The sequence below is a fragment of the Scomber scombrus genome, chromosome 17, assembly GCF_963691925.1.
Source record: "Scomber scombrus chromosome 17, fScoSco1.1, whole genome shotgun sequence".
NCBI lineage: Eukaryota > Metazoa > Chordata > Actinopteri > Scombriformes > Scombridae > Scomber > Scomber scombrus.
The window spans coordinates 22,294,641-22,321,349 of NC_084986.1; the positions used below are offsets into that span (position 1 = coordinate 22,294,641).

The 26,709-nt window shown below is 39.5% G+C and overlaps 1 protein-coding gene across 1 annotated transcript; it reads left to right on the top strand.

The window, feature by feature from the left end:
• Positions 1 to 1,980: 1,980 nt before the first annotated feature.
• Positions 1,981 to 26,605, top strand: LOC133997546 (kinesin-like protein KIF3C). The gene is made up of 8 exons (XM_062437181.1): positions 1,981 to 3,390; positions 20,053 to 20,154; positions 20,281 to 20,403; positions 22,616 to 22,734; positions 22,960 to 23,076; positions 23,268 to 23,376; positions 24,260 to 24,402; positions 25,505 to 26,605. Exons 1-8 carry the CDS (start codon positions 1,981 to 1,983, stop codon positions 25,590 to 25,592), a joined length of 2,211 nt encoding a protein of 736 aa, XP_062293165.1. The 3' UTR covers positions 25,593 to 26,605.
• The last annotated feature ends 104 nt before the right edge of the window (positions 26,606 to 26,709 follow it).

Genomic DNA, 26,709 nt, shown 5'->3' on the forward strand with positions numbered 1-26,709 from the left:
TGGGATCATGTATCTGAACTATCTTGGATCAAAGACATATAGTTAAAGGCTTGTCTGGATTTGTCTGAAGAGTAATAATGAATTAAGTTAACATATCTAGATGAATTTGGTTAAGTACAGATGCATAAAGATAAGTGAAATATATCACTCATTATATATAATGTAGCAGTGTGTTGATTAATGTAACTTTATAATTTTATTTATTTTCAAAGTGAATATATGATTTAATTGTGTTAAATTTTTTGTTCTTTTTTAACCTTTGTTTATATACAGTATTATTAATTTATTGTAGTGTTTCTTGTGTTTGACTTATGTGTTCTGTGGTTTCCATGGACTGTATTGATATATTACTGTAAAAGAAATGAAATCTAAATTAGAAAAATATTATTATCATGCACTGACAGCCTATCACCTATAAATCCCTGTGAGCACCACTTTCATTTGATTAATAGAGGGAGTCTTAACAATCTTTTCTCTGTGTTGATTAGTATCAGAATTCATTTTAGAGAGTATTTCTGTTAATTAGAGACAAAACCCATTTAAATCCCATCTAATCCAGCAGTGCTGCAGTCATTACAAACTCAAGTTCAGCAGCAACATTTTGTTCACATTCACAGAAATGTATTTTAAATTTTTAGTGCAGAATCCAACCTTTCTAAAATGACGCACAAGACATCTAACATATTTCCTTTCTATAATGTGAATGATGCAGTCATAAAATGAATGAAAAATGAAAATAAAAGTTGGAACATAGCTAATGGCTATTCTATTGGAGGACTCTTCAAACCTTAAATCACAATTAGCTTTATGAATAAGTATATTTATGCATGCAAAGAATTTCACTCTTGTTTATAGTGGCTCTCAATTTTTCCACACAGACATTCATTAGGAGGTAGTTATGTACAGAATATATAGCCTGCTTCAATATATATTTTACATATATGTATACAAATATAGTATTTATGAATATGCACAACATATTTGGATATGATTTTTTAAAATGTCATACTCATTGCCTTATTTAATTGTACTCAATATTGCCACAGTTGTATTATTTTTGAAGACTATATGTAATATACAGACAATAAGAAATATATTCCTTATTCTACTATGATAAATATTCGCCTACAAATTAGAGCTAATTAAGCTGTGATAAGGGGTTGAACTATCTTGAAATGTATGTGTTAAATTATAAATTCTTTCCAAAAAATAAAAATCCAGATTTAAGTCGATTAATTGAACACACACTGTGTGGCGAGATGGTGGCAGTCTTGGACAAGGATCAACTCACCGGTAAACCCAAACTTCATTTCCCATGATCCTTTGTACCACTCCGCAGTGATGTGGGGTGTGGTGGTTGAATGACTGTGTGTGTGTATGTGAGTGTGTGTCTGTGTGTGTGTATGTGTGTGCGTGCCGGAGGGGAGCTCTCTCCGCACAGAACCGAGAGCCGCATATCCACTTCGGAGCATCTATGATCGGAGGACAGAGAGATGCAGACAGCGGTGTGTAGCCGGTCTACATGGAGCGTAAACCCAAGAGGACATGACTGAAATATCTGAATTGAATGGCTCTTTCATCGGCACTGTGGGATTTTTTTTCACCGGATGAATCTGAACGTGTAGCGGGACTGCAATGGAGCGTCGATGCAAAGCGTGAGAGCTGCTGACCGTCTGTCTATTTGTAGGCTGGTAATACAGACAATAAGGAAAGGCAATTATTCATTAAGAAGAGAAGGATCTAATCATTTGTACTGTTAAATATTAGAGTCTCAGGCACTGTAGCTATTTTCCTTTATGATATGATCAAGAAGCCTCACTGATTTTTTATTAATGAGTAGAAAAATCAATGGTGACACATTCAAACGGACACACTGAATAATCAAGGGTGATTAGAGATCTTAAAGGTCTCCAGTCTTTTTTTGTTGGTGATCATCTAATTTGTCATTTTGCCGTTTACATTAAGAAACAGAAGCCAGTCATGTCTAAGAATAAGAGCAGCGAGTCAGTGAAGGTGGTAGTTCGATGCCGCCCTTTGAACAGGAGAGAGGAGTCCCATGGGCCAGCAGGGGGCATCGTACAGATGGACCTGCGGCTCGGACAGGTGATCATCCGAAACCCTCGCGCGCCGCCCAGCGAACCCCAGAAAACATTCACGTTCGACGCAGTTTATGATGCGAACTCTAAACAGCGTGACTTGTACGATGAGAGTGTGCGACCGCTGATAGATTCGGTGCTCGCAGGGTTCAACGGTACCATATTTGCATACGGGCAGACCGGGACAGGAAAGACGTACACCATGCAGGGGGCGTGGATGGACCCGGAGAAACGAGGAGTGATACCCAACGCCTTTGATCACATCTTCACACACATCTCCCGCTCACAGTCGGACAAGCAGTACCTGGTTCGGGCGTCCTACCTCGAGATCTATCGGGAGGAGGTCAGGGATCTCCTGGATCCCAATCATGGCAATGCCCGGGCCCTGGAGCTCAGGGAGAATCCTGACACCGGGGTGTACGTACAAGACCTCACGTCATGCGTCTGCAAGAGCATCAAAGAAATCGAGGAGGTGATGAACGTGGGCAACCAGGCGAGGGCGGTTGGGGCGACAGACATGAACGAACATTCTTCCAGGTCCCATGCCTTGTTCCTGATCACAGTGGAGTGCAGCCAGCCTGGACCAGATGGGAGGAAACACATCCGGGTTGGTCGCCTTAACCTGGTGGACCTGGCTGGCAGCGAGCGCCAGGCCAAGACAGGCGTCCAGGGAGAGCGCCTGAAGGAGGCTGCCAAGATCAACCTTTCCCTGTCAGCTCTGGGGAATGTGATCTCAGCGTTGGCGGATGGGCGTAGCAGCCACGTGCCATACCGGGACTCCAAGCTGACCCGCCTTTTGCAGGACTCTTTGGGTGGGAATGCTAAGACTGTCATGGTGGCCACTCTAGGCCCGGCGCCCCAGCACTACGACGAGACCATCACCACCCTCCGCTACGCCAATCGAGCCAAGAACATCCAGAACCAACCCAAAGTCAACGAGGACCCAAAAGACGCCCTGCTGCGTGAATTCCAGATGGAAATCGCTCGCCTCAGGGCCCAGCTCAACCACAGGAAGTGGAGGAGCCAACAGAAGAAGGAGCTGGTGGACGGCGAGGGCTGGGAGAGAGATGGGGATGAAGATACTGAGGGTGAAGAAGGGGAAGAGGTGGAGAAGGAGGCAGAGGAGTACGTGAAGCAGGAAGAGCAGCGGCTGGAGAGGGAGAAGGAGGCCATCAGGGGAGATCGTTCCCTGTTGGCTGAAGATAAGCAGAGGCTTCTGGGGGAGAAGGAGAGGATGATGGGGGATCTGAGGAAGGAGCAGGAAGCCGCCGAGCAGCTGACCGCCAGGTACAAGGTGAGCAATCGAACCTGTGAATCAAGTCAGTAGCCTGGAGATGTAGAAGCTGGATAAGTGGCTTTATCTTTTTTCTGTGTTTCTTTCATACTTCCTTCTTACATTCATTCATTCATTCAAAGTACAACATTGTTCACATTCAGAGGTCAAAGCAAGAACAAAGACGTAAGGCCGCAACTAACAATTATTGACTCAGTGAGTTGCTGTGGTCTATAAAACTTCCAAAAATGGTGAAATCACAGTTTCCCAAAGCCGAAGACAACGTCCTCAAATGTCTTCTTTTGTCTCAACCAACTGTCCACAGCCCAGATTCACAGTTTATTATCATAGAAGACAACAGAAACCAGAAAATAATCATATTTGAGCAGCTGGAATCAGACGAAAAAAATGATTCAGAACGATGAATCAATGATCAAATTAGCCAGCAGTTAATTTTCTATTGATCGACTAATCGATTAATCGACTAATCATTCCAACTCTACAAATGAGTAATGAGTACTTATCGAAGCCGATCATACGAAGCCCATTAGTAATAGTTCTGGAACTTTTTATTGTATCACATGATCCTCTGACTGTGATGGAGTTTGCCCAGTTTAACATTTAATTGTAGAATTTTTAAGGATTTAAAGGATTTTTAAGGATTTTCTAGTCCATGTTAATTTAGATATTGATTTTAAAAGTTAAAAAATTATATTTTATCACCTGTAATGTTAGATGGTTGAGAAGGTTGAGATTAAACTCTTAATCTAAAACAGCAATGCTCTGCTTTGACTTTACATGGGGGCCAATAATGAGCCAACACAACATCTAATATTGCTGATATTCTGGCACTGTTAGAAAATGTGAGCTTTATTTTGTCAATGAAACCTCACCGCTTCTTCTCTTTTACACACACACAATTCAGATTATCAGATTATATCCATGTGGTCCATGGGATTATCATGTGTGATAATCTGATGATCTGCTATTAAGGGACTTCATGGTCAGTGAAACTGGCTGCTTCATATCTAATTACACCTCAATGTGTGTGTGTGTGTGTGTGTGTGCGTGTATTACAGCCTGACTAATACTCACTAATACTAATACTTTTGAGGTTCAATATAAACTCATGGAGACAGTTTCTGAATGACATCAATGGCATTTATTGTTGCCTACCAGCCGACATATTTGCCAGTATATTGTAGATATGTTTGCATTAAGCAGTTATTAGTAGATATGTCAGCGTTGACAATTTATTGCTTTATTTCTAATGTGTTTAGCATAGAGGTTGTGTCAGTTTCTGACATGCAGCATGTTTTTTGACATTTGTTGATGTCAAGTTTTAGAAATAAAACCAAATCTCTTAGAAGGGAAATTAAGGATTCAAACATCTTTGGTATTTTTCTATTTTTCCGTTTTGTTTTAGGGTTTCATCGTAGTTTTGGTCATCATTTCTAACTATAATAAGAATGATGCACTGTCTAGAGATGAGATTAATTGAGATAATTAATCTATTAGTGAATTAACAGACCATTTATATGCAAAGTTTACAATTAAAACAAATGATTCAATCATTTTCTGAGAAAAAAAGCTAAAATGGGACAAATGTTTTTATATATCTACTTCGACTCTGAACAGTCTTGATGAAATTGAGGCTTCAAACAAACTTGATTGGAAGTGAGAGAAAAAAAGAAATGACTATTATTACTACTACAGCTACCAATTACCCTAAATTGACTGTTGTAAACAGTCATCACAGCTTACAGGCTGACTTTCTGATTCAGCTTTTACTGTACTTGCTGCAGTTGTGCATTGTTGCTTTTTCTGTACAGTGACAGATGATTACTGACATTTCAGCCGCCTCATTTTCGACTTTGCCTTCAAATAAAGTGGTTTAGATAAGTAGGCTGCCACATGCGACTTTGTCATAGAAATGTTGCCAGGTTAGTTATGATAGAAATGATGATTTTTCTTATCTTTCAGTCATCAGTTTAGACTGACAACATCCTGATATCCACTATCAGTACCAGTGTGTTTAGTAGTGTGTGTGTTTTCTGTCTGTGGCCCTTTATCTGCTGTCTTGTTTGATGTTTTCCATTTCCAGACAGGAACAGTGATTATTGTAGCTTAAAGAGCCACTCAAGTGATTTATTTTTGCTCAGTTTAGGAACTCAAAAAAAGACATAGGATGATCTAAATGAAAAACAATAGAGGCCAAGACTTTTTGTTCCGAGTATGGGTGCAGCACCAAAAACCACTGCATCCTATATTTCCTAAAAATACATCATGATAGCATATTTCCAGTATACCATCCACTCACACAGCTTTGAAATTCCATGCCCTTTGTAACACAGACTGTCTGTTGCAGCCCGAGCCGAGATAACCCTAATGACATTATCCGAGTTATTTCCTGAGGCTTTAGAAAGCCTCTCCAGCGCCGCAGTGGACGTTTACCACCATTTGCACGAGGCTGAGTTACATTCGACAGGACTAGTAGCCGATCTAGCGGTTCACTTTTAAACCTTCATGTTAGACTTGGTACATCCTGATATCTAGAGCCAGTGTGTTTCATACAATTGTTATTGTTTGTGCCTGCTTCCCTTTACGCGCAGTCTGGTTGGTTGTCTCAAATATCCAGACGGGAACTGCGGTCACTGTAGCTCAAAATGTCACTTCACACTGCTCACACACACACACACACACACACACACACACACACACACACACACACACACACACACACACACACACACACACACACACACACACACACACACACACACACAGACCAACACACAGTCGTCAATCAAAGACTGAGTCAGAGCTGCATTAATTACTTGCTCTGATTCATGGGCATATCTGGTCAATAAGTCACCCATGCAGAATGACTGAGGGACTGCAGTCTATAACAGTGTAGATACACCCTGCACCGTCCAACATGAGACACAACTGGATCAGTTTACCGAGCCGCAGCCCCGCTAACAGCCCTGCTAACAGCCCCGCGGCCCTAAAATGAGAATATGAGAAGAGGAAAAAGATGTTTTCAGTGTCACTCCTATGGAAATAAAAGAAGGTCCAAATCCCTCCTTTTATCCTTCATTCTTTGACTTTTATGAATTTGTGTGTATGTCAGTAGCAGCAAAGTGCAGTTACTCTGGATTTTTTTGGTGTTTCCACTTTTCCCTAAACCTACCAGAGTGCTTTAAAAACTCCCAGAGGACAGATGTGAACTCAGCTGTGGGTAATACACAGTCTGTGTAGGTGGACAGAGCGATAGCAATAAGAGTATTGTAATAACAGGGAGAGAGAGTGGGGGTTTTTTTCCAGCTGAGAAAAGCTTATAGATGTATCAAGTTTTTTTGGGTTGCTGGTGTGTTGAAGATGATGCCGGTGGACAAACTGATATGTATCTCTTCTCCCTCGTGTGTTTGCAGCTCATTTTGTGGCATACACACACACAGCAGCACACACTCAGGACAAAACAATAGAGCACTTATGCTGCATTTGTAGCTACTGACAGTACAGTTTGAAGAGCGGTGTAAGTGCTCTCTAAATGGTGCCTCATCTCAACGATGAGTGGTGTTTTTTTTTCTTTCTCTGTAAAAGTATGAGGTTTAGGAAAGTCCCTGACAGAGAGAGTTAATGTGTGTGACCCTGTGCCCTTCAGACTGAGTGACATTCCTGCACGAAGCTTCTCATATTTCTTCCCATCACGTTGTCCAAAGCACTGCGGGTCTAATACTAAGTTTCCTGCTAGAACCTTTATATAAATCTGCGATCGTGAAGCACGGTTCAGAGGGTCTTTGGCATTGTGTGTTTGATGCTGACTGGGTGGCTGCTAAGTGGTGACAGCACAGAGAATCAGCCAATTCCCCCCTCTCCTCTCCTCTCATCTCCTCTCCTCCCCTCTCCTCTCCTCTCATCTCCTCTCCTCTCCTCTCCTCTCCTCTCCACTCTCCTCCCTTGAGGAGGAATATGATTAAGGAGAAGAAGAATTTCCTGCCTTTGATGTGTCAGTCTGTAGATGGTCGTTTAGAATGAAACCTGTTCATTTGTTAAGATGCGAAAACTTCGAGTTAAAGTTGCGACTATCAACAAATCCCATAAAAAGACCCAAACCAAGCCTAAATCAGTCCCACAAACACCATCTTTCTGGTGTAAATACTCACTAGAGCACCAAACGTGTATTAATCCGCCAATGAAAGTAGTCCTCAACAAATGCACTGCTTACTCCTATCTGAATACTGCTTGCTAAAAACTACAGTATCCAGGACATTGATTAGCCTTTTACGACAATGAAACTACTCAATATTTGACCCACTTTTACAGATTTAAAGTTTTATAATATTAAAAATAACTTCAGTTCTACAGCACCTTTCAATCAGTTATGAAAGTGCTTCACAGTGAAAACAAAATAATAAAAGTAAATCAAATCCATTTACAATCAGTTAAGAAAAAGCCATAATATAAAAATAAGTTTCAAGAAGAGATTTAACTATGTATATAATACGTTTACCTGCTAGATATTTCAGATTTAAGAAGTCTTTTGTTGTCTGTACACAGAGAGACAACCATCATTAGGCACATATCACATGTTCAGGTCAATTTCACATGATTAAGACACGGACAAAGATCCCTTTGTGCACATTTGAGCATTTTGGTGACAAGTACTATTATCACTATTCATGCTCTAAAATCAAGAATGTTGAGTGTTGTAAAACTGTACCTGTAGTCTTTGAAAACCATTATCAAATTAAAGCAAAATGGCCCCGAAAATATCTTAAAACAAAGAAAATTGGTCTTCTCCAGATCAGAGTAGTTTAAGGATATTTATTCCCACATGTTGACAATGATGACATGTTGTTGCATCATGTTTCTGGGAGAGTATTATGTCTTTTATTATATCTAAAACATCAAACATCATGGTAATACTGCTCTCAGTGTTCTTTCCTCCACGAGACACATTTCTATACAAACAGAAGCCTTAACAAACCAGAATTAATAGCAGTTTAAATGATCAGAATGACTCAATCAATAATTCATAGGTTTTTAGATACATTTATATGCAGAATTCTTCAACACTGTCATTAGAAAACATACCGAATTGAATTTATCTGTTGTCTTATTGATTGTAACCAAACATAAGAGTATATTAGGGGTGTAATGGTGAAAAGCAGCTCAAGTCTGATGCATATTTTTCATATTTACATGTTCAATTTCTTCACAGTAAACAAAAACACATGAATTTATCATTAACCACCTTGTTAGTTCCCATTACATCACTGATATGATCTCTCATCATTTCCACTCAGACCAATCAGCTAGCCTGGCTTTCCTCTGATAGGCTGACAGTGATTTTATCCCACCAATCACCACCAGTGACCTGCAGCCTCCATTTTTCCTTCTCCTCTCTCTGACTAATGACAGAGAGGTTGCCAGGCAGAGAGAGAGGGAGAGAGGGATGAAAACAAGCTCAGTAATAACCAATTACAGATAATATCAGAGTCAAACTGAGTCCCTGTCTCTTCCTTTCCCTCTCTGACACACACGCACACACGCACGCATGCACGCACACACACACACATGCAAGTAGGTCAGGAAACAGCCTTGTGAAGCTGTGTTGGGTCAGCTGGTGTTCCTGCAGGGTGCTGTTAGCTAACGGGCCTCAAAGGTACAGGCGCTCCATCTGTGGATTTGCGTGTTTTTTCGTGTGGTTGCAACTGTTGTCCGCACTGCTGGAGCTGGAGCTGGAGCTGCCATGTGAGAGAGCGTAGATGTAGAGATGGTTTCCTCAGGTCAACGTACCAGCACGAGCATTCACAACATCACACGTTCAGATCTACCGCGTGTGACTTTTGTTGCCGTGTCATGTTATCGTTTTCACCGTTTCCCTTTTGGCTGTCATGTGTGAAAAAGAAGAGACGGATTCACACAGAGAGGCCGCAAGAAAAATAAGCACTCGAGTCAAGCGCTGACACACACACACACACACACACACACACACACACACACACACACACACACACACACACAGACACACACACTGTTAGATCAGATTAGATTAAATGTGTATTTTAGGAGTGAGTGGTGTTTTAGTTAAATCGTTTATCTTCAGTGTGTGACAGCTTTTTAATGGAAAAATTGGGAGTGAGATTATTCAGTTAGAAAGATCCGAGACATTTTTCTGAGAAATTGAGTAGAAAACTAGTGAAAATTCAACATTTTAACAATTCAGCAAACTCACTTATTCTAAAAAAACTGCCTGATGAAGCTGATAAGGCACAATCATGACCACTGCCACGCTCCAGCCTCAAACCTCGAGGCCGTTTGCCCCCAATATTTTCTACAAAGGCAGCACTTCATGTGAAAATGTTCCCCTCAGCTCTTCTATTCGAGCTTTCGTGTCATGTACCGTGAACGTTCTCCGTGTTGACGCGTTCGGCTTTGAACAACAGACCGTTAAAATGGCAGAAACCGATGACTTAGACGTGCCGGCGGCAGCAGCTGCGCCGAGCGGATGTGCTGAATCTTTGCTCCTCGTAAAGCTGGAGTGTTTTTTTATATCAGTACTGACTGGTTGAATCACGATCTAAATCAATTAATTAATAGTTGTGGGAGAGTGGGGAGGGGGGGGGGGGGGTGGTGTAGTATGCAGGCCGTCTGCCAAGATTTCTCAGAATACTCAAAGTGTTCATTCAAGAGTCTCTCAGCTGCTTGCGCACAATAGTAAGCCAGATTTTCCTCTTTTTTTTTTTAATACCATGAAAATTGGTTTACAGCAGAAGGATGTGAGCTTCTAATGTTTCCTGTAAATATTCAGATGTATCATCCAGCTGTTACAATATCACTGATTTATGACTGAGTAGCTATAAAAGCCTTGTTAGTTCACATGAAGCTGGTACAAATGTAAGTGATAAAAAGCATTGATTAAGCTATTATTATCTGACTTATTACAATCACTGTTTTAGAGGTTTAGACAGTGGTGTCCTGTTTCTGCACAGCTTACTTCTGACAGGACATTTTATCTATTAAGTCATATATTTTGTCACCCGTGCCACTCCAGGGCCTCGTTTCCCAAAAAGCATCTTCAGGCTAAGATGATCGTAAAAACCCGAACCTTCTTAATCTTCAAAGGTGTTTCCCAAACGCATCGTAACTGAAGGCGATTTTCAGATCGTTACGAACGACTCTGACCCGCTAGTATCATCCATCTTCAGCTTACCCGCCGTAGCCCCGAGCAGCAGTTACATATCAATCACATTCACTTTCTTAAACCGGCTTCCACCTAGTTCCATGAATTATAAAGACTGGAGAGTGTTTACCAAACCTTAAGCTTCCTTCTCATACTGAAGAATTGGGATGTTTGTATTTTTAATATACAGCACAGCTTACAGACTGTTGTGGGAAATATGTAGAAATCACTTAATTTCTACAATTGATCATTATCAGAATTCACTCAGTTTATTTCAGTTAACTGGTCTTTTTACCTAACGCTGAAATAGTGTATGTGTAGCTTTCCGTCTGGTTTGTGCTGTTATGAAACAGGTACTGTATCAGTGCAGCTGCTGCTGGGTGCTGGGAGCTTCATGCTGAGCAGCAGCTTCTCATAAGGAGGCTGCTGTGTCCGTCCCTCCAGTGCACTATTCTTAGTTACACTTTCTGGGTCAAAACTGAACTGTCTCCCTTCTTCTTAGCATCTTTCTTCTTCACTTTAGACATCTCTCTCTCTCTTTTTAACTCACTTGAAAAAAAATAATCTCACCACAGGATCCATTTATTAGCTGTTCTGGAGCTTTCGATCTTATCAGAATAGTCTTTATCAATACATGGAGTCTCCCCAGTTCATTTTCGACCACTGATTTACTTGGAATTTTGTACAGACATTGATGTTCCCCAGAGGATGAATCCTGGTGACTATGGTGATCCCCTGACTTTCCTATAATGCCTTAAGTAAATTGTAATAATTTGTGATTTTTCATCTAGCACCATCAGCTCACACATTTCAGATGTACATAATCTGTTGATTCAGTCTATAAAATGTCAGAAAATGGTGAGAAATGTTGATCAAAGCACCTAAAATTGAACCTAAAAGGTCTTATTTTGTTCCAACCAACAGTCCACAACCTAAATATATTCAGTTTATTATCACAGACCACTAAAGAAACTATAAAATATTCACATTTAAGAAGCTGGAATCCCAAGATTTTTTTTTCAACCACTGGAAAACAGCGAGAAAAGGCTTCCCAAGCGGGTCAGTGAAATAGTCAGGCACTAAAAGGCATGAAGAACACAGAAAAGGCTTTTATCAGCAGCTGCTCTGGAGTGAAACGCATTTCAAGCTTGGCGCTCTTCCTCATGAAGCATCCATTTTGCATTTGAAGGCTTTTCCTCTTTTATGGGCATTGACTTGAATGGCTGGTGAATCATTTTCTGTCCGCTGACTAATTGAATAATCGACCAATCACTGCAGCTCTGGTACTTGTTTATTGCCAATTAGGAAACGTCAGCATGCTGATCTTAACAAAACTCCGCTTCACATCTATCTTGGCTTCAGTTCAGAGCTCCTTTTTCACCTTGAAAACAGATAACTGGACTATTAAACGATCAACAGAAAATTAATTGCCGACTAATGATAATCAATTAATCTTTTTGAGTCAATTTTCGAATTCTAGCTTCTTAAATTTGAGAATATTTTCTAGTTTTATGACATTTGATTTTCTTAAACAAGGCTTTGGGAAACATTGATGGACTTTTTTCACCATATTCTGACATTTTATGGCCCAAAAAATTAATTGATAATGAAAATAATGATAAGTTGCAGCCCTACTTTCTCATCTTCTATTTCAAAGTCAAACGTGAACTCTTATTCTTTCTTTTTCTTCCTTCTTTCTCTGTCTTTGCCTTAACTACTTTGTTAATGACATTTTTTTACACATACAGTATATATACACTTTCTTTGATTCTGCGTTTCCTCAGTCTGCTTTGTCTACTACTGCAGTGAGTCATTTTCCAAGAACACTATGTCACAGTTTGCCAGAGAAGCAGCGAGGTAAAGAAGACACTTTTATACATCTTTAATTAAACGTGTGAAGCTGCTCCTTAAAAAATATATATTACCGGCGCAAGCAGATGGGGGTCAAATTGTAGGATTTTCAGATTATTTTGGGGGGAACAGGAAAACTATATTAACACAACCAGCTCTCTCTTCAGTGTGAATCTAATAAACTGAGACTGAAAATAAAAGCTCTTTGGTGGCACGCTGCCCAGATAACGTCTGTGTTTGGGGAAACACTGAGTAACGATTCTTTTGATTCCTATTGTAGGAAGCCTAAAATAGATGTTGCATTGTCAGCCTCTACAGCAACCAGACCAGGGAAACTTGCTCCTGCTGAAGGACAATAATTGAATCCTTTAGATGAAAAGCTAATAAGCGCTACAGTATGTAGTATGTACAGTTTCTACATCAGCACACACAACGTGCATCGTGACTGTAAAATGAGTTCATGCTATGCGAACAATCAATCTGTCTCTTTTTATTTGTGGAAAAACACACTGACCCAAAATGTTGTCCGTTCATTAAGATACTAAAGGGTTTTTTTTTTCCCTACATCCTGCCAGCTGGAGTTCATCCAATCAAAATCCAGAGAAAACAACAATGCCCATTGCCTCATGGGAGATATCGTCAGCATAACACTACACACTGTATGAGCACGCGCATGTGCACACACATACATTTAAGTGTGTATTTTACACACACACGCACACGCGCGCACACACACACACACACACACACACACACACACACACACACACACACACACACACACACACACACACACACATAGCTTCATGGATAGTATGACATGTTTCCTGTTTATATACCTACCTTCCTGTCTAATTAGCAGGGGAAAAAGTCTGGACAAGGGGAGAGAGGTCAGTGTGTGTATGTGCGTGTGTGTGTGCGTGTGTGTGTGTGTCAGTGTGCATGTGTGTCTGTAGGCCGATGAACAAAAAGAGCTCATCGCTGCTCTCCGTCTTTCAACACAGAAGACTGTATCACTGAAATATTGATGAATCAACTCTGTGTGTGTCCATGTGGGTTTTAGCGTGTGCGTGTGTGTGTGTGTGTGTGTACATGATCTCTACATGCGTGTTCATAAACTGAACATTCAGTCATGGGATCGGCAGAGCAAGCAGAGCCTTCTCTTAAACAACACATTCTACTCTACTGTCTTATATGTACGAGGAAATAAAACAGACATTTTAGATGATGTAGTATTTGGCTAATGTATCCACTGTAGCCTTATAAATTATACAAAATGATTATGAAAACACATGAATAATTAATTCAACAATTTTCATACAAGCTGTGTAAAGACCGACAAGAACAAGTTAAAAAACAAACCTATAAACCTCCGAGTCGGGATTTCTGACACGATTTAACACAGTTTCAAAGTGCATGCAGAAGGGAAAAAGTCTGAGGAGGTCAGAAACTCCTGTCAACACTCGTATGTGTGAAGAAAAACTCTATTGTTAGATCAAGGTTGGCTTTGTCAGGATGGTCCAGCCTGAAGGCCACAAGCTGAATGTTTTTATTCTATTTTTTTTTCTTGTAGATCTTTACATAGCTTGTATAAAAATGAGCTTTTGTTGCTGAAGTTTTAACCTCTCAAAATCCGTCATTTATTCATCTTTACTTGTAGAATTAGACATAAAATCCTAAATCTGCCAATCAAAAATAGTACCTTACTTAAACTATGTGTTGTCCACCTGTTCTAATATCAACATGGATTTTTAGATATGTTTTTATACTCCTGAATAAAAGGTGAACGTTATTAAGATAAGAAAACAAGTAGGTTGACATGTTAGAATAGAAAGAAAATAATAATAATGCATTTTATTTATAGGCACCTTTCAAAGCACTCAATGACACCTTACAAGACACACATAAAAACAACAACAGTGCATCAAACATTATGAAATCAGCAAGCATTGAAAAGCAGTTAGGGCAATAGTCCAAGAGGTAAACATGAATGTGATAAAAAAAAAGATAATACAAGAAGATAATCGTCAATAAAGATGATCTGATTTCAAAGCTCAGTAGAGGCATGTGTAAAGCTGTTTTTTACATTAATACATTTCAATAAATGTGACCTTCCTGCCAAATACTGATGATGTAAACACATTTATTAGATACAATATTTACAAATACCTTAGAATAAGAGGAAATTGAAGAAATTAGCACTCTCACATGTTAATCTGTGCATTTAAAAAAAAAAGTATTACCTGAGTTGAATACATACACAACAACACAAGTCATAATACTAAAAGGGGTTTGCATTCATGTCAATATAATATGGATGTGGCAGGATGAAAGGATGGTTTCTGGTCTGTAGTGATCTGCTGATTCCATGTTACTCACTGTATCTCCCTCATATAGATGCAGGAGATGAATGATAATGAGATTTTAGCCTTTAAGCTGCAGCTCCTTAAGTGCTTCTCGCATCGACCAGGACTGACGTAAAACAGATACTCAGAGAAGGCCTGACCTTTTATTCTCCTTTATTCTCATTCATACTGCCTTTATCTTTTTACTCCCTCTTTCTTCTTCTCCCTCTTCTTCTTCTTCTTCTTCTTCTTCTCCTCCTCATCTCTTCTTCTTTCTGTATCTGTGGCACTCACACGAGACCTGTTGTCGTCACGTCGTATTTATAGCGCGGTGGCTCCCAGCGGGCTCCGTCCCCGCTGTGATTGGCCGGCCCGTGCGGATGAGCTCGCTCAACATGCAACCCGTCCCACTCTCCTCACTTTCCCGTCAGGATCAGAATCAGTCACAGCTAAAAAGAATTTGAGCGTGCACACACACACTTATGGGCATATTATACATACACACAGATACACAATATATGCAGGCTGGTACACACACACACACACACACACACACACACACACACACACACACACACAAGCTCAAAGAAAAGTGTAATACAATTATAAACGCTTGAGTGTTTTTCTCTTTTTGGCCACAGACTCTGCAGCTTGGATAACATACAGAAATATATATATATATATATATCATCTAATTACAGTATTACTGTAAATGAACTGAACTGACTTTATTAGATTATTTAGAATACACTAAAACTCTGTACAGTGGTATTTACAGTCATCAAGGAGAACACAATGGTAGCACACTGTTTTTAGGTTATCTGAGGGACACATGCAGTATAATTGGACAATGACTGTCATGTGAGCATCTAAACTTAAACATTGCTCCATTTTAATTGGATGCCAGTGCATTTGTGTATACAGTAGGGTGTAATTGGGGGGTTTTGGCACAGTGTCATGAACCTTGTGGATGCACCATGGATCTTGTTCATCTTTATTAGGGCTGCAACTAAGGATTATTTTCATTATCCGTTCATCTGTCAATGATTTACTCAATTGATCGATTCATTGTTAAATGCAAGGAAATGGTGAGAAACAGTCCACAACTCAACTCAATTTACTGTAACAGAGGACTAAAGAAACCAGAGAATTGTCAGATTTAAGAAGCTGGAATTAGACATTTTCAAAGTAATAATAATAACTTTATTTCTACACCTTCCATACATAAAATGCAGCTCACAGTTCTTTACATTTGAAGCAATAAAACAAGCAGCAGGTTAAATCCCACAGCATACATACATTAAAACAAATAAGAAAACATAAAAGTAAAACAGTTTTTTAATAATGAAACTACATAAATAGTCTAAAACACAAGAAACAAACACATATTGACTAAAATCTTTGTGGCAAAGGTATATTTTAAGTTCTTTTTTAGTTTAGACAGTTTGATATACAAGGGCAGGATGTTCCACTGATACTAAAGTAGTTGCAGATTCATTTATAATCTGGCAGCTGATCAAGTAATCACTGCAGCTCTAACCTTATTTGACATTAAAGAAGTATAATTGCTTCTTTTTTTTTACAAGGTTTTTTCACGATGGTCCTGAGAATGGTAAATGAAGCGTAATGAAATGTCAAGTTGTCCATTTAAGCCACCGACCTTCTATAGCCTGCATTGTAAAGCCTGTACAGTATGTGAAGCTAACTGCTAACCATCAGGAGGAGGAGACATGGGATGCATGAGAGAGAAACTCCCTGACATGAATCAGCCCTTTAATGAAGCTGAAAGAATATGACAGCATACAAAGACACACACAGAACACAAAGACAGCTCGGAAACAAAGAGGCTTTCTGTAAAGACCTGCTGCATCCCCTCTGAAGGACTGCACTGTACTGTCTGCGTGTGTGTGTGTGTGTGTGTGTGTGTGTGTGTGTGTGTGTGTGTGTGTGTGTGTGTACAAGTGATAGAGAATATATAGGCTGCCCACAGTTTAAACCCTGATTGTCTTTCTATGTAATGTCCTGAGACTGGAATGCGGCCAACATAAAAAGACTGTGGCCCCTGACAGCCTTTCTTTGGGCCCCCCCCCCCTTTTCTTTTCCTCCTTCTTCTCACGTTTTCTTCCTCAGTTTTTTCTTTTTTTCTCGCCGCCTATCTTGTATCTCATCTCTCGTTCTTCATTCCTGCCTCTCGGACGTTCATTTTAGATGTTTTAGCCCTCAGGACAGCGATCAGTCATTAACGTGATGATGGCAGATTACATCACTGTGAACCCAGTGGCCTTAAATCGCCACGGTAACTGGAGATGCTGTGACCAGAGGCATGAAATGATAATGACTCCACATTAAGTCGTTGACAGAGTTAACACGCACTTGGCATCGAGTCTGCAACTTAGATTTTCACTTTAAAAGATAGAAATAAAAACATCCACAATTCTTCAGACTCATTATTTTAATAAAGAAAATGTTTCTAATCATTTTTAAGATTATTTATGATTAATTGGGCATTTGTGTCCTTATTTATACTTTGCCATTATACATTTTTGACTTTTTGACAGTTTGGTGCTACTTTGATGTAACTAGAATTTTTTTGTGTCTGACAATATTCAAAGATTTGTCATTAATTGGCAAATTCGTCACTTTTCCTTTGTGATTTTTTGACAGATTGAGTTCAATATGGTTTTTGAGGCAATATATTTCATAACATTGTAAGATTTATTTGGAGGATTGGATGTTGCTACAATATAATATTATATGTATGACAGTATTGTGAGATTTATTGGTATTTTTGTCATTATGTCAGGTTATTTTATTTGTTTTTTCTGGTCTTAATGAATGATGATGCTTTGGTTTAGTTCATTGGTCCGACTAATTACTGTGGTCCTCTGTGGATGATTGAGGCAGCTCCTGTGTGTGTGTGTACAGTGTATGGAAGGGTTGTGATGCTGCCTGCAAAAAAGATGAAGGTCACTTTCTGGGGCTGCAACTAATGGCTTTCATTATCAGTTCATATGCATTAATCTCTTAAGCACTTAAGCCAAATATCGAAACATTGTAGACAATGTCTATTACAGTATCCTGAAGCCCAATTTGTCTTCAATTTGCTTCACTTTGTCCAAAACCAAATATATTCAGTGTAGTGAGTGTTAGACAAGGAAAAGCAGCTAACTCTATCATTTTAAAGGGTAGAAATCATAAAATGTTCAACTTAAATTAATCAAATCAAATTGATTAAAAAAAAATGTAATCAATTAATTGGTAACCATTTCAGCTCTACTGGTCTAATTTTTCACGTAGTTTGATTGAAATCTGCTCTCAGAGCTTTCGACATATCCTGATAAATAACAAACACACATAATCAAATGGGATAATTTGAGCTTTAATAATCCATTAATTAAATCAGTAATCTTCCACAAACTTACCTTTGACAAATTATTAATTTGTATTAATTTTATTAAAACTTTCTGTCTTTATGATCAAAGGCTTAGAAATGAATTGTGTGTCTGTAATGGAAATACATGTGTGTGGATGTTTTAAAAAGGAGTAAAGTCAGTACAGCATCACTGCAGAGTCACGCATAAAATGTGTGAATAAGGACATTAATATGTAAAATCATAGCAAATTTGATCAGTCACAAGTAAAGGTGATGTGTGTGCATGCACAACTGGGACAGATGTGTGAGTGTGATCGATTTCTGATGAAGAGATTTTAGATTTAAGCGAGCCTCGGTGCTTCAGTTTCTGTTTGCTGTATGTTTGAGGTCTGCTGCTTTATGTTTTGACACTTCGTAATCACTTCCTCACAAACTCCAACTGAGCCAAACAAACCCACTGAATTTTTCTTCCGGCTTCTTCCCAGTGTGGTCCATCAGCTTCATCATTCCTCTAAAAGAATTGAACTGTGACAAAGAAAGCGCTTCCCGTCGAGCCTGTCAAAACTGGTAAAGGCCTTCTCTCACCCTCAAGTGCTCAGATTCTCTCAGAACAGCAGGAGAACAGTTTGAGAGCAGGTGTAAAACGTTGTAGTTGTTAAAGCCCCGTAAACATAGAGAGAAGGAACGGCAGGTTGAGCAGTCATGCACTGCTGTAGGTTGTTTGTTGTTGTTGTATACAGATAGCAGAGCCTTGCAGCAGGTGGAGATAACAGACAGCTGGCATTCTGTCACTGTTTAGTTTATTTGTATTAGTCTGGCAAACACTACAGTAACAGAAAAAACATGAGGGAATTGTAGAAATCAGCTTCTCCAGTTAAAAATGCACAAAAAATACAAGTAGATTTCTAAAGGGTCAGCATCTATAATTCATGACGCGTCCAGACAAAGTTTCGACTGTGATTCATATCTGAGGTCTGACACTCTGCAAAGTTTCAGCCGAGCTCAGCTTGTTGTGTCCTGATGTCATCATGGCGACGCTAAGCTGCCCACTTCCAGTTCCATCTGCCTCATCAGCACAAAGTCTGCCCCGACCGCAGAGGCCCGACACACACAAACACACACAAAGACTTAAATGTCCTGATGAACTCAGTTTGACCTCGAGGAGCCACAATGGCCAGGAAGTCAAGTCGGTCCTTGAAGCGTTGGGGTTTTATTTGTGTTCATTATTAATGATAGCTACAGTTTTACAACTTGTTGTTGTTTTTGTTAATCCATGATGATGTCAACAGAATAACATTTAAAGCTTGCAAGATAAGCCACTGAAGAATGAACAATCAATGTTGTGCTTCAATTTTAAATTGTCCTAATTTTTGTGTATTTTAAATTGAGTTAAATCGCAACTCAAGACACATTTGAGAAAATCCTGGCAAATAACATTCACATTAATTAACATCTATTTCAAATGTTTACTTGATCAAACCTTATCAAAATTCATTAAAACACTTAATTCTTGAAATATTACAACTTTAATCTAAAAAAATATTGTCACTTATTCTTAAAATATTAAAACCTTTTTTTAAATTAATTTCCTACTTTTCCTCATAAAATTAGAGCTTTGTTCTTGAAACATAACAATACTTTCTTGTGTGTCATAACTCAGCTCTTAGGTCATGACAAAATATAGGAATGGACCTAATGAATAGTCTATTAAATACATTTAATAGAATAGAATAGAATGCCTTTACAACGAAATTTGCTCTTTCTTGAAAAGGAAAACTGTACCACATTCACTCTACTCATCCCTTCATTCACTCACATGCACACACATTTTAAAAAATGCACATTAAATTATTTATTGTAAAAAAATTATGACTTTTTCCCAAAATATTGAACGAATCTCCGAAATATTGTTTTTTTTTAAGGCAATGGAGAGCAAGCTTCTGGTCGGAGGAAAGAACATCATAGATCACACCAATGAGCAGCAGAAGATGCTGGAGATGAAAAGAAATGAGATTGCTGAGCAGGTAAATAAGCTTGATCAATTTTGCAATGTTCCAATCACGTGTAAACTATTTCTTCCTTGTACAATAAGCTGTGAAAAGTAGTTTGTTGAACCGAAAGAAGTTGAACATCTTTATTTCTGCTCTCAGTCAAGCAGGGAGAGGGAGATGCAGCAGCAGATGTTGGTCCAGGACGATGAGACGCTGGAACTGAGGGAGACTTTCACTTCTCTGCAGCAGGAAGTGGAAGCCAAGACCAAGAAACTCAAGAAGGTAAAATAATCAGATGTGGGGGAAAAAATGCAGAAAGACATGGAACAAATGCACATACAGTAAGATAAGAAATATATCTTTAAATTGCACAAACGCACGAATACACTTTCCTTTTCTGTTCCTAATGTGAGTATATCCCTCTTTACCCCCTTTGACCCCTGAACCCCTGACCTGGATCCTAATGACCCCCTGCCTCGGACACATGCTCCGTCCGGACACACACTTAAATCTCAGTACCTGAAGGTTTGTCCTGCCGTTCCCACCCCCCTTTCTTTCTCTTTGCTGGACTTTTACTTCACTTTTTCCCCCTCTATATCAGTTTCTGCCTTGGGCCTGTTCCTGCTCCTCATGCTAACCTTCTCAATCTGTTTCTCCCTCCTGGTCCAATCACTCAGGATCTCCCAGTAACTCTTCTGCTAAATCCCTCCGTGCAAACTCCCCTTTAAAAATCAACCTCTCACAGCACTTCTCTCTCCTCCCAGTTTGTTGCACCTCCCGGCCAGCAGGACTAACCCCAAACAACCCTTTTGTGTGAGTGTGGATGACAATGTGACTAATGATCCTGTGTTGATCTCTGCTCCCCTCATGCCCTAAATCGGCACGTGTTGCCATCCACCCCTCTCCCTCTGCATGGTGCCAAAAGTCTGAAAGAAAGAGAGAATAAAGATTGGAGCTTTTCACACAGCGAGACCTGCTCAGTTTGCTGGCAGTTTACAAGCTTGTTGGCTGAGAGAAAAAAAAAACTTGTCTCTGCTGAATTTGTCGTGGTTATGTGTTCCAAATTCATTAGCAGTTCAGTCATGTTTAAAATGAAGCAGGAATTAATAAGAGTCATTAAAGTGCTTCTTAAGCTGGATTTATAGTTATGGCCAGTGGTGCAGTAGTGTCAGAAAGGTCGCTGAGTGTCCTTAAGAGACTCTCTGCCCAAACTTAGTGCTGTTTTATAGGGTACTTGTGTTGCCTGGGAAGAGACACTGTCTTAAAGGGGGCATATCATGCACATTTACAGGTCTATACTTTAATTCTTGGGTTCAACTGGAATATCTTTGCATGGTTCAAAGTTGAAAAAAACTACTTTTTTATCTCATACTGGCTCTTTATGCAGCCCCTCAGTTCAGTTTCTGTATGAAACAAGCCGTTTTAGCTCCTGTCTCTATAAGGCCCCCTCCTCATGAGTGTACTCTGTTCTGATTGGCCAGCTTCCAGAAGCTGTCCCTCGCCCCCATACAAAATATGCATGAACAACCAATGAAACCACCTTAGAAACAATCGTAGCAACAAAGAAGACATTTCTTGTTACGATCAGACATGATCATGATCAGGAAGTAGAGGTAATAGTACAAACAGAGTTTTCAGAGCAGGTTGATGTCCTGGCTTTTGACTTGCAGGAAGCATTTTTACATATGTTGACCACCTTTTGGACCTTTGTCTGTGTTTAACATAGACATCCAACATTATAACAGTATAAGGATATGTGTGGTAGATGTACTATTAATAGGTGAAATCAGTGGCTGAATTATGAAAACCTCTACATCTCAGTTATGTATGACATGACTGCTGTTGGTCCCATTAGTCAAGTATAAATCCAGCTTTAACCTTCTCAGAGGCATTTCTTAGAGAACAGTTGCATATATGTTGATGGTAGACTGGAGGAGTCACGAGGCACATTTGTGTCTTATTTTGAAGTGTTGTGTTTGTGCCTAGAAGTGTGCATGGAATTTCCTTTAAATATCGAATGTGTTTTTCTTAACCACAAATCCAATTCTGAGCATTTTTGGGTATAATAATAGAAGGACATTTTTTTCTTTTCTTGGTTTACACCGGGCCGTTTAAGTTCAAGCTGCTGCGAAAAAATGAACTTTTGAAATGCGGTGTCATCTTTCAGGGTAACTAGACCAGGGCTAAAGTCAGGATTAGCCTACTTTAAAGACAGTGTGAAGCTTGCACAGTCAGCCCTGCGCTCAGCGTGAAAGAATGAACAGTGTGAAAGCTCTGGAGTGCAGGAGGGAAGAGGAGGGGAGGGCTGCCATGTTACCGTGCTCCTATTGGCTGCCCATTTCTCCAGGCACCAGTGCCTCCATTGCTGTTGCTATGAGCAACCGAGCTCCAGCTAGTCAGAGACCAGTTCATGAGAGACTGCGCAGCACTGGGGCGACATCTCTCCTTCTCACCCTCTCTGTTTGTTTCTCTCCCTCTCTTTCTCTCCTCCTAGTTGTACGCCAAGCTCCAGTGCATTAAAGCGGAGATCCAGGACGTTAACGACGAGCACGTGAGGAGCCGGCAGGAGCTGGAACAGACTCAGAACGAGCTCACCAGAGAGCTGAAATTTAAGTGAGTCCAACAAACACGAAATACTGAAAAATCGGCAAAAAAAACAAAACATAGGAATTGAATACTTCCCAAATGCTGAGAGACAAAAGGAACCTTCACATTTACAATTACAATACATCTACACAGAGATATGATTAACCATGTTTAGGTTTATCCACAATAAGGCCAAAACCAGGGTACTACTGCATGTAAACATACTCATTGATGTGTGTTGTGTGTGTGCAGGTATCTGATCATAGAGAACTTCATCCCTCCTGAGGAGAAGAACAAGATCATGAACAGACTGACGTTTGATCCCGAGGAGGATCAGTGGAAGTTTCAACCTCTCGTCCCTGCCGAAAGGTCAGTGATACGATACATGCGGGAACACTGCTGCTCTTACTTGTTATCCTCCAGTGTTTGCTCATGAAGAAATAAAGCCTTGTTTGAGATATCTCGGCTAAAGCTTCATGAAGGTGCATTTTGGCTTTTTCATCATTGATTTCTGGTTGATGTTTTTTGTTTCTCCCCCCCCCTTCCCCCCTTTTATCTAGTAAATCCAGGCAGATGAAGAAAAGGCCGACATCTGCAGTCGGATACAAACGACCCATCAGCCAGTACGCCAGGGTTGCCATAGCGATGGGAGCTCATTCCAGATACAGGGTAGGGATGTGTGTGTGTGAATGGGACGTTGAAATGTCATCACTTTAAAGGCTGAACATCCATATACATTTTTAGCAATTTTGTGGCTCTGACATCTCAGGATGAAACTGACGGTTTGTGGTTATTATGTGTGGCAATAAAACATATTTTATATTGGAAAACATATTCTGGGGTTCTGACTACAACGCAAAACCTCAACACTCACTCAGTTGCTGAAGTAGCTAACAGGTACAAGTGCAGTGAGAAAGACCACTAGACAGAAAATGTTTTTTTTTTTGTTAATTATAGTAAGAAACATCATTAAAAAGTAGAAAAAAAGGAATTCAACAGTGGACAAAGTGCTAAAAAGGACAAGGGTTGTTTAGGTGTTTATACTCTGTTGAACATCTTTTGAGGGCCAAAGGATCCTAGAGCAGATTTATTCATGCAACATTTCAACCCTTGCTAAAAGAAGTAATTATTGCATTGGAATAAAGTCACCAGTTCCCTCTTATGAGAAATTGCACTTGCTGCCTAAACAACAGTTGTTATTTTAAGCAAAAATGTCAAAAATGTGGTGGTTGCAGCTTTTCCAGGGTGAGGATTTGATGCTGCTCTGTGTCATACATGATAGTAAACATCACCATGGACCATGAGTAAATTATAACAGGCATTTTCTGACATTTTATAGACCCTAGGAAATAATTTGCAGATTAATAGATAATGAAAATAATGATCAGTTGCAGCCTTACATGGATTAATAACAAAAATGGGACTAAATCATTTAACTTTGCAAACTTAAGTGTGTGCATCCCCTTTATTTTAATGAAACATGTAATACATTGAATGGCATTAATACTCTTTTATTGACCATAGCTCACTATGTGTATGTGCGTTTGTGTAGGCGGAGAACATCATGTTTCTGGAGCTGGACATGACTCCTCCAAACACCGCCTCTCTGGATCGATCAGCGGGGGCCGACCCCAACCAAAGTCCCTCTCTGGACAACTCCCCCACCAAGGACAGAGTCCGCAAGTCTCGCTCCTGGTGAGCTTTATGAGCTGTCTCACATTTTTTTATTTTTATATATAGTCCTGGGAACGAAGTGCATAGCTGTTCACAGACTTCTAGTGTATGGACTTACATAAATAAAGGTGGCTGTAAACCAAGAATGGCTTAATAGATAAATATAATCCAGTGCTGCAGTCTGCATGACAGAAATACGGTGGAATCTGTGATACAGTTGATACAGCTGATTTAGAGGAAACACAACACACACTGGTGAGTTAATGTAGCGCTACTGCTAAAAAACATGTTTACCTCCAACTCCTTTCTCTGGTCACATCTGGGTTTATACTCTCTTGCTCCTCTGAGGTTTTTTTAAGCACAGAAGTGACATCGTTAAGGCAAAAGCTTGTTCTGCTTGAAGATCTCCGAGCAGCTGAAAGGGTTGATATTGTTTTTTTAATGTAAACTTAAAACTTGGCTTTTTAAAATTCTTAATGGAGACTATTCCTTTTATTTTAAGAATTAATATATAATCATTTTTACCTCTTATTCTCTTATTCCCATGTGCATTAGTGTCAGATCATTTCCCATATGTCCCTTATAATTTGTAGCATTTTAACTTCCAGTAAAGTTCAAAACTGACTTCTTTAAAAAGTCCTGTTATCTTATATTTACTGTTACTGCAATTTTCTGACAGTGATACTGGTTAAACTGTCAAACATCCTGCCTCATTATATATCTTTATCTCTTTAATGACCACATCTGAGTGATTATTGACAGAAAATGTCAGATGATTTATTGCTTTCAGATTCAATTTTTCTACCTATTAGAAAACATGTAATTATGAGTGAAATCCAGCTGTTATGGTTTGGGGGGTTTCGATCCACAAAGAAGAGCAGCTTTTCCTTTTCATCCTGTATCTGACCGGTGTAAATGGTTTAGAGTCAGTGCATCTCTAAATGGGATTATTCAGGATTAGCCACACCCTCTCATGGCAGTCCTAATCTGATCCCAGCCTTATTGCTCATTTGCTCAGCAGGTTGTAATCTCAGTGCTTCTAGATAATCTTATTAACCTGGATATAAAAAGGCTTTGACATTATCCATGTTTTAATTTTGTTTTTAACTTTTCTTTTTTACAGGTGCCAGACTCCAAAATCCATCACTTCCTCCTCTTCCAATGTTTCCTTGGCGGCGTGCCACACCGCCACGCCCGCAGCGGCGCAGTGAAACTTTGAAGCTTCTGCAAATAATTTTTTTATTGTTATTTATTTACCAGAATTCTTCTTTGTCTTTTTTCTCTTCTTCTTCTTCTTCTTCTTCTTCTTCCGGTGCTGGGACACAAAACACACAATACCAACTCCTGAGAAAATACAACAAGTACATGATCTCGTGACAGGAAACTAAAAGGACCATACAAACCTCATAGACTCTGTTAAACAAATACTGACGAGACCCTTCGGACCCCTCTCCTTTATCTGCATGTATGAGACAAAGAGCCTCGGATCATCCTCTTAACATTCAAACAACTGGCTGCAGAGCAGTACTGCCCAGTGTGTGTGTATGTGTGTGTGTGTGTGTGTGTACTGTACATACAGGGCTGTGTGATTGCCTCTTTGTGTTTCTAATTGTGACCAGTGTGGAGCTGAAAGCTGCTTGAATCCCATGTAAGATATCTGTGTATATATTTCATGTTTTGGGTGTAAAAGAAGGGGGGAAGATGGGTTAGAAATGAATTCTTTCAGACAGTTCATGTCCATGTGGACTTCTGGGTTTGAGACTAGTAGAAGATAACGATATAACATATGAAGTGTACTGTTGTGGGTCAGATGAGGTAGTTTGAAACCTGAATGAAGACCTTTGTCGTACATGTTGTCTCCCATCAATCATCTGTCCCTCCATCATGTTGAATTCAAAAGAAATGCCTTAAAAATAATCAGATTAAAACAAAGATACTTAGGCATGTAACACCTCCAAAAAGATTTTCTGGACTTTGGATACAACAACAAAATGTGTCAAATGGGAATATTTAGTCGTCTATGATAGTCAACTGAGTATCTTTGGGTTGTGGACTGTTGGACAGGACAAAACAAGACATTTGAGGATGTTATCTTTGGCTTTGGAAAACAGTGATAGACATTTTCCCCATTTTTCTGACATTTTGTAGGCCAGACAATGAATTTAGTTAATCAATAGGCCTGTCAGGATACTTTTGTTGGACGATATATTGTCTAAGAAATAACTGCGATAAACGATATTATTGTCATTTGAAGATCATTATACCACTGACATAATGATTATATAGTAGCATAATAATGCAATTATTGTGACAAGCCTATTTATTTAA

Coding starts and splice junctions, on each gene's coding strand:
- LOC133997546 (XM_062437181.1), top strand. CDS start 1,981: ATGTCTAAGAATAAGAGCAGCGAGTCAGTGAAGGTGGTAGTTCGATGC. Junction 3,391..20,052: donor AGCTGACCGCCAGGTACAAG/GTGAGCAATCGA, acceptor TTTTTTTTTAAG/GCAATGGAGAGCAAGCTTCT. Junction 22,735..22,959: donor ACCAGAGAGCTGAAATTTAA/GTGAGTCCAACA, acceptor GTGTGTGTGCAG/GTATCTGATCATAGAGAACT.